Genomic DNA, 9,658 nt, shown 5'->3' with positions numbered 1-9,658 from the left:
ACAATTCAACTTTATGGGGCTAGCTTGTAAGAGAGGGTAACTGACAGGGAGCCAAACCACATGCTGACTGATAAGTTGAAGCAGGGTGATCATAAACAAGTCAGGCAGAGAAAACATCACAAAACTCCATTATTTGGCAGTTGAAGCACTATGAGACATTGTTGATGGCTGAGAAGTGACAGCATGGAAAGAAAAAAAAAAAGTCTATAGTAGCATGTAAGCTGCTGAATAGAGAAAGCTCAGTTTGTGCAAAAATGTCATGTAATCCTTGGGGCTGAGGCAAAATTCTGATAGATCCTGCAAGCAGTGGTCATCACTGGTAACTAACAAGAATTTCACACATATTCTCAATGGACTGCAGTGCAAATAAAATTTTTATGTCTTCAGCTATGCTCATAGGAAAACATTGGCATCAAACCTTTGAAAGATGGGTGACTGAAAATGTTACCTTTTGCTGAGTCACATAGATTAGCAATGAATTACAGAGTAATCACTTAAACTGTAAATGATAGGTTATTTAGTGTAATCGCTGAATTGTAATTATACACAATTAGTGAGATTTAGCACATTCAATTGTTGAAATATGTAAATGGGATTCATTCATTTTCTGCCCAGGTGCACTGTTATGAGAGGTTACAAAACAGCTGCAAGAATATTGACAGTAAAATGAAAGGAAAGATGCTTACCTGTGCTGACATCACTCGTGGCTTTTTCCTTCACTGAGATCCACACACAGTAGCAGAAATGACACATTTCTGTCACCGGAAATATTTTTAACGAGCTCCCAGAATGACCTTTCGTGATGATGTGTCTCTAAGGAGTTTTTCCTCCAGGACTGCTACAATGGCCAGTAACATATCCTTGATCCATTGGCACATTTGGGAAATAGAATGGGCAGAGATTTCTAAGTAACAAAAGCTGGGAAAGAGGAGAAATGAGTATGGCAAAGCTCTAAGAAATGGTACTGGAACAAATGTTAAGATGGCAAATCCAAATATAGACGCAGAGTAATTGTAATACATCATTTGAAATCTGTAATGCCAGTAGCCTGTTCTCTCTTACCTCAGTTTTATGCGGCAGCATTGTCAGAAGAATATTTCGTAGACCTCTAGTTCCATATGTTGTCATGTGTTACATGAAAATGTCTTTCCATAGTCTGAAATAATTGTGAAATAAAAGTTGCATAAAGTTAAATACTTTATATGCTTTGTCAAAGACTTTCTGTATTTAGAGTATATAATGAGTATATAATGTATTATAGAGTGTATAATATATAAGGATATAAGTATATAGAGTATATAATGTATTATAGAGTACACTTAAGGAGTAAATGAAGATGCAGTATCCTTATTTGTCTCAAATTTACTGATTATAGAAGTCCCTAGTAGGAGCAGTGTGAAGAAGAAGAGGCGAAAACGACCCCCGGACCGACCAAAGCCGCCCGCCGCTGCATCCCGGCGTCCAGCGCCTGCGTCCCACCGCTATCACCACCATGCCCAAGAGAAAGGCTGAAGGAGATGCTAAAGGAGATAAAGCCAAGGTGAAGGACGAACCACAGAGAAGATCAGCAAGGTTGTCTGCTAAACCTGCTCCTCCAAAGCCAGAGCCCAAGCCTAAAAAGGCCCCTGCAAAGAAGGGAGAGAAGGTACCCAAAGGGAAAAAGAGAAAAGCCGACGCTGGCAAGGATGGGAATAACCCTGCAGAAAATGGAGATGCCAAAACAGACCAGGCACAGAAAGCTGAAGGTGCTGGAGATGCCAAGTGAAGTGTGTGCATTTTTGATAACTGTGTACTTCTGGTGACTGTACAGTTTGAAATACTATTTTTTATCAAGTTTTATAAAAATGCAGAATTTTGTTTTACTTTTTTTTTCTTTTATTCTTTTTTTTTCCTTTTTTTTTTCTTTTTTTCTTTTTCTTTTTTTTTTTTTTTAAGCTATGTTGTTAGCACACAGAACACTTCATTATTGTTTTCAGGGGAAGGCGCATACGTCACTAGTAGAATGTCTCCAAAGCTGGATTGCTGTGGGGGAAAACACCTTCCCCTGCTAGTTTTGAGAGACTTCCTCTTGGCTCCCAAGAGGAGGGATTCCCTGATGTTGGCACACATAGCCACCTTGGCACAAACGCCTTGTGGTATGGAAAAACTCAAATTCATCTTATGTCCTCCTCTCCCTCTCTGCCATCGGCATAGACTTAACTCCCTTACACTCAGACCTATTGGGACCTGTCTCCCAACAATTGGTTTTACCAGTGTGTCGGCAATCTGGACTTCCCAGTGACATTGAGATATTGTCCCTCAGAAGAGCAACAGTTCCTTTTCTAGATTGTGGATCTTCAGATTAATAATTTTTGTCATTTTCATTTCATTTCCTGAAAGTCAGGGTCGGCTTGTGAAAAGTTGTTAAACAACATGCTAAATGTGAAATGTCAACCCTCACTCTAAACTTTCCCTATTCAGAGCATCAAATGAAGATTTCATTGGGTTTTATAGTGGCTTTCTGATTTTGGTAGTCCATCAAAGAAGGGAGTTTGAAAGTTGTTGTATACTGTTAACGATTGTCTGCCCATGTCCTGCCTGAAATACCATGATTGTTTATGAAAAGTGTCTTTAATAAAGCTGGATACAGTTTGGCTTGGAAAAAAAAAAAGAAGTCCCTAGTAGCATATTTTGACAAACTAAAACTTCAGTGAAACATGCTTTAATCAATTGTATTCTGTTTAATAATTTAGACTGTAATTTTCTCAATATAAAGGTCCTTGTTTTCCCAGATTACAGATTCCTTTAGGGAATGAATAGGATTTTGCCAATCTCTATCCTGATGGCACCTAATACAATTTTTCGACATAGGGAAACTAAATATGTTTGTAGAATTGGTAAACAAGCAATAATGATTGGGTTATAGTTAGTCAAACACTATTGGTAAATCTCTCAGAACTAATGCTTGTATCGGTCAGTTTCCAGATTTTGGGCATAATGTGATAATTCTTGAAAACAATAGCAACATAGAAGCAGCTGGGAGAAAGCTATATAACAGATATATTCCCTAAATTCCTTAACCCTTGTTTTATGTTCTATACACAGCACTTAAAAATAATTTGTTCAGATTTTCTTCAGCCAATTATGATGATCATACCTTGTCAAAACATACATATGATGAGGTTGCTGAATAAATTATGGGATATCCAGTGTGGAAGAATCACATATGGTGACCCCAGAAGATTCATGCCCTGGCGTAATCACCTCCACTTGAATTTGAACTGAATTATCCAAGCAAATGTGTTCAAGATGATACGATGTCATAGCAGTGATTATGTCACCTTACAGGTCAAAGGTTGAAGAATTTGCTGATTGAATTAAGTTCCCTAATTGTTAACTTTGACTTAATGAAAAATGAGACTGTCATTGGTAGGAAAGAACCCTTTAAAAACAAGCTAGCTCTTCCCTGAAGGCAAAGACTCAAAGAAGCAGAGACTCTTTCCATCCATTATTGGATCTGAAAAAGCAAACTACCATGAATTATACAACCAATCAAAATGAATTCTGTCAACAGCATGAAGAGAGTGGAAGTCAATCTTTCTACAGTGAAGCGTCTAAAGGAAAATACAACCCCAAAAGACAACTTTGGTCTATCCTTTGGAAGATCCTGGGCAGAGAATGGAGATATATAGATAAGAATACCCTGATGTCTGACCTACAGAAATTATAGGATAATAAAAGTATATGGATTTAGCATCCCAAATTTGTGTCAGTTGGTTTATAGCATAGGAAACTGATCTACTCTTTGAAATTAAAATTTCTGAGTTGGGGCGATTTTTTTTTTTTTTTTTTTTTTTTGGTACAAGAATACTCCAAATATTACAGGAAAACAAATATTCATTTTTATATGAAATTTTAATTTATTGGCTATCCCACATATTAGTATGAATTGATCTGCTTGTTTATTTGTTTATTTTTAAATATGGCAACCCTATTCCTGGGAAATTCTTCTCACATTTAACACTTCTTTAACTCCCCATAGTAATGTATTAATACTTTGCACATAAAAGCTTATTTTGAAAAGGATAATCAAACCTCACAGAAATGATTCTGGCAGAGAAAAGAAGAGTCACAAAATAGGGAATGTTTAAATGCATATATTATGGAAATTCTGCTTTACTTTAAATTCTTATTATAACCACACTCATACATAAATAATTCAAAACATGCCTCCAATACACACACACACACATGCACACACACACATCATTAAAACACATTCCTGAAACCACATTCCCTGCAATATCTTGGTTATATCTAGCTAAAGAGTCTTTTATTGAATTTCTGCTTTAATCAACACCAGAAAAAAATCAAAATATATTTAAAAGTCTCTTTATGTTTAATTTCCAGATATCTCTCCATGTGATAAAAATCCAGGTAAACAAATACTAAAATAATTAACACCAAAGTTTTAGGACTATGATCATATCTTATTTATATATGGTACCGGTTATTAATCTTCTTAGAAGCATGAGAATTTCCCTGAAATGAAGTTGTTGTGCTAGACTTTAGATATAAAGTGTTTTAAATGAAAAGAGAACATGTTTTAATGTCAGTGAAATTGTAGTTTCAATCTCTATTGAACCTTTTATTAGCTCTTTACCTTTGAATAAGATGTTCACTGTTTCAGATCTTCACATTCTTCTTTGATACAACAGGAAGTGGAATACGTACCTTGCTGTGTTTATGTGACATTTAATTATAATTAATGACAAATTCTTTAAATATACTGATTTACTTAATTTTCACATTAACTTTTTCTTTTCGTTTCTTTTCTTTTTTTTTACAAATGAGAAAACTGAGGATTAGGCACATTAATTGACTTTTGCAAAATCATGCAATATGTGTTGCCAAAGCAGTGCTCAAACCCATTCTCATATTCCACAGTTGTTCTAACTAAATTTCACTTTGTACACATTCACTTTAGGAATTTATATAAAAATATTTGACAGTGTATACACGTCAATGAAGTAAAAAGAAGATGAGGTACAAAAGCATGATAAGCTCATGAGGAATATTTAGGAACTTTTACTCTATGTCTAATGTTTTCACTTATATCATTTCTTCTTATCTTCCCCAAAATGCAATGAAGTAGGTAAGGTATTTGTTTTCAGAAGAAAATGAAACTTGCAAAGGTTAAATAAGTTGTCAGTTGTTACTTGAACTCACAGCTTTATATTAATTATATCTTTTTAATTTGTTGTCTCGATTGCATGAATTTTGCATTTTCATTAATGAACTTCTACCATTTATAAACCCCTTTCTTGTGTGAGGCTACTTAAAAAGAAAAATTAAAGACAAAACACACACACACACACAAATTCTGATTCACAAAATTTATTGGTGAATACGAATTCAAGGATCAAATGGAAAGACTAATTTGGGTTTTCCACATTCTTACCCCAAACAACACAGCAGTTATTTTTTCTCTTCTCTGCATTCAAACCTGAAGGGAGAAGGAATGTCAGGAAGAAAGTGACTCAGATCCTGTACTTCACCTGTACTTCACAAGTGCTGATCTCAATTTGTTCTGTTCACTCCTCTTTCTTTATATCATGGTTAAGAGATCTCAGATGTCAGGCTGTCACAGAGGAAGTGACAAGGAGCCAGGGGAAGGACTTTTCATACCCTGAGCATCTAGGCATTTTTTTCAGTATGAAGGTTTACTAAATAATGCCAAATAAATAACATCACGTTGCTTTTAGGTGTGGGAAAGTAAATCATTATACATGTTCTCACTCATAAGAGTTCCCATTTTTATGCCACATTTAATGATTATTTTTTAAAAATATGATAAAGTTATTTTATCTGTGGACAGATTCTGCTTCTATTTAAATTCATTCTAAACTCAGAATGCTTTAGATCACATGTTCTTTAATAAGAATCTACTGAAAAACTCTCAATGTATCAGGATAGTTCACTCTTTGATTTGTAAGTTGTTCTCCAGTTACTATGACTAAAAAGAAGGGTTATTTTTACCAAATGTAACCTTTCTTTTTAAAATATTTTTTTAGTTATCAATGGACATTTATTTATTTATGTGCAGTGCTGAAAATAAAATCCAGTGTCTCACACATGATACACAAGCACTCTACCACTGACCCACAACCCCAGTCCCAAATGTCACCTTTCTATTCATACCATGTAATGAATGCACATTGACTTTCCTTTAGATGTTATTGTCAACCAGATGTTCACAGGAGATAGGCAAAGATAGCTCACAATAAATTAAATATTCAGTCAATAAATAAATGCAATACCATCTTACTTTTGGAAAGTAAGGTTTTTTCCAATTTTTCAACATTCTGGAAATTTTGTTTGTAAAATTTTTTGGTGTGTCCCTTAATCATATACATTTATAAAAAGGTTACATAGATTAAAAAAGTGATATGATCAATTTAAAATTGAAAACAGTACATCTACCCAAATCATCATTGTGATTAATTTAAACACAGCCAATGCTTCATTTAAATTCTGGTTTGTTCTGTATGCGAGGATAGAATATTTGTTATAATTTTTGACCTGCCAAGAATAATTGAAATAATTTCGTTTGCATTGCTAAATATAAGTATGCAAACACATTGTTTTATTATAAGGCTTTACATTGCAACATTCAGCTTAATAATGTCAGGAATAGTCATTAGTTTGCTGAGAGATGATCTAATTTGGGCAGAGAGACATTCATTCTTCTAGGTTCACATTAGTTTAAAGCACTATTTTATTTCTTTTATTCATCTCAGTTGAGTTTTAAGTTATGGTTCCTTAGTACTTACATCTTTAGGACTTGAAATATTATTCAGTTACCTCAGCTTAGCAAAGATTTACATCATAGTAAATGATGGGACAGACAACCATGTTTAAATATTATTCATATACATTTCATATGAACTGATGATACTACAGAATGGGAATTTATTAACTAATATTATGGACAGAATAAATTATTCCCAAGGATCAAGTTATTCTATTTTACAGGTAGAATATAAATTTTGTATGACAATCATATATATTATAGTGTAAGATTAGTAATCAGACTCGTCCTCTGAACAATGGCTATAAATATTTCTCCTTTTTTTCTAATATTAAAAAGTTTCATTGAATACATGTCACTTAACTCTTTTATACTGAAGTTAATAAAAATGTGTTAAGAAAACATCATTTCAAAAATTTATGTCAGGCAAAATTCAAATCAATTAGTATCCAGATAAGTGAGAAAATTATCCCAAATCTTCTGAGAAAAGCTTTCTATTTCCTATTTTATTTTTTTAAAGAAAAGGTTACATGGGGTTTGCTCTAAGACAACCACTTTGGAAATATTCGTGTATTTAATCCACATAACAACTCTCTGAGTAGTAGTAACCTATTTTGCAAATAAGGAAATTGCCTTGCAGAAAGATTAGATAACTTGCCCTTAAGAGATACTTACCTGACCTTAAGATAGAATGCCAACGTGGAAGAGAAATTAAAATTTTTTACCTGGTAGAATTCTTTACACCAGCATTTTAAAAATGTTATTCTACATTCAATATCAAGATCCTTGAAAATGCATACCTTACAACTTTGCTTTAGTCATTATGAAAATCATTATTTTTAATGTCTCTATTAGTTGACCAAGTCTTCATAACTTTCACATAAAAGCAAATGATGTCCAAGACTTTGATTATTTGCTTTAGAAGAGCCTGACTGCTAATGTTGGATATTGTGTGTTTCCCAAGGGTTTATGTGTTGGAAGCCTGGTCCCTGGTGACCAGTGGGAGAATGTTAGTTAGGTCACTGGGGGCACTGAGCTCCACAGAGATTAAGATTTTTCTCTGGGGTCACCTAGTTTGGTTCTTGTGAGAATGAGTCATTATGAAAGAGCAAGACTGGTCTCTCCCACTCTGTGACTTCCTGTCTCACCATGTGATCTCTGCTTCTCACTCACCCTCATACCATGTTGCCATTCACCATGTGATACAGTCAATGGGGACTTCTCTAGAGTCCAAGAGATGTCAATGTCAAACTTTTGAACTTCCAAAACTGTGAACTAAATATACCTATTGTATTTATCAAGGGCCCAGTTTCTGGTATTGTGTTATAGCAATGGAAACTAATCAAATACACTGACAAAGGAAATGCTGTTCAGCACAGTACTGCTAGACTCTTTTATCAAACAATAAACTTGTTCCTCAGATTGTCATTCAGTTTATAAGTTACTGCCTAGTTTGGCAGGTTACAATTGCACATATAGTAAGTAAACTTACACTAGAAAGGAATTAAAACTTTTCTCTCTTTGAAAAAACTTTCTAGATTCATATATGAAGAATTAAGCTGGTTATCATTCTAAATATTCTTTCAGCAATTTTCAATAGTGATACCACTGAGTTTTCATTGTTTGTTCAAATAAACAGAATCAAAAGATGACTCTTGGAAATTAAATTTTTCTCTTTAATCAGTAAAAATACAGAAATGTCAAAAAAGGTCATTTAAGTATAAGAAAATGTTTATTCTAGAGCATAGCTGCAAAATAAAATCCTATTCTGTCAGGATGGGAGGACTTCCTCCATACATGAGCAATTGGCTCACATGGCAGAGGTATGAGTGTCTTAACCAGAATTATAAAATTGGACTACATTCTTCATCAAATGTAGAGAGAGCACCAAACACTCTTCATTTATTTCTATCATGCATAAAATAGTGTTCACTGAACAAGAGTAAGTAGAAGTCTGATATTTCTTTCCTTATAGTGAAAATGAGTTTGCTTTATATTATATTCACTGTAAGAGATGACATTGCAGAACTGGCAGGAGTTGTGGTAAAATCATTACAACTATCACAACAGCAATAAAGCAGAATTACATGTCTGTAGCTTACTAGCTCAATGTGGGTACCACACTGCCTTTATTGGTGATGACACTTGTTAATAGCCTTTTATCTAATGAGACCATCTGCCAATACCTTACTAAGCATTCACTACTTCTCTAAATGTTAAAAAAAAGTTGTACTTAAAATGCCATTTCCTTTCTGCTGTGCACAGCTTGTTCCAATAAAGCTAGGGAATTTTAGAGAGTTGACCTATTTCAGAAAATTATTTTCTGTCCTAAGCTCTTTGGGTGTATCCCTCTTTAGATTTACATCAAACCAATTCTGGATAGAGTTTAGTGGTTTGTAACATCAACAGAATATTTTTTTCTTGTAATGAAATATAATTCTATTCACTAAATTATAAGCAATTACATTTAGACCTTTGACCTAGCTAATGGTCTTGAGATCAAGGAATAGTGGATTCTATTCCTTTAGGGGAATAGAATTCCCTCTTAATCACATGGTGCATTTTGCAATGTATTGAAAATTTTACAGTGTATAACTGGTGGTATTTTGACTTGTTCATAGAACTGAGAGATGAAGATACATAGAAACAGTTTGCAAAATTGTTATAAAAGTATAAGATGAGAAGTAGAGGATATAAGTTATACAACCTGCTTTTAATGTAAAGCTAATATAATAGCCATATGCCCATGTTACTAGGAAATATAAATGAGTTTATATTGGAGTTTTCATATTATTACTATGCCAACTCTTACTTCATTACCAGACAAGAACTTTAAGTGTGTCTTGTTCTATTTGTGCTGTTATAAAA

General features: G+C 33.8%; 1 protein-coding gene across 1 annotated transcript; it reads left to right on the top strand.

Annotated features, from left to right (window-relative positions):
• The first annotated feature begins 1,397 nt into the window (after nt 1-1,397).
• LOC306658838 (non-histone chromosomal protein HMG-17-like) lies at nt 1,398-1,945 on the top strand. Its single transcript, XM_079136135.1, has one exon. The coding sequence runs from the start codon at nt 1,493-1,495 to the stop codon at nt 1,763-1,765; it is 273 nt and encodes a 90-aa protein (XP_078992261.1). The 5' UTR covers nt 1,398-1,492; the 3' UTR covers nt 1,766-1,945.
• Nucleotides 1,946-9,658: the final 7,713 nt, after the last annotated feature.

The sequence above is a fragment of the Sciurus vulgaris genome, assembly GCF_902686455.1.
Source record: "Sciurus vulgaris genome assembly, chromosome: 4".
NCBI classification, from domain to species: Eukaryota; Metazoa; Chordata; class Mammalia; order Rodentia; family Sciuridae; genus Sciurus; species Sciurus vulgaris.
Note: the sequence above shows the minus strand (reverse complement) of the source record. Positions and strands in the feature narration are given on the sequence as shown.

What these genes read in the sequence shown, in the direction of transcription:
- LOC306658838 (XM_079136135.1), top strand. Translation starts at nt 1,493, where the DNA reads ATGCCCAAGAGAAAGGCTGAAGGAGATGCTAAAGGAGATAAAGCCAAG.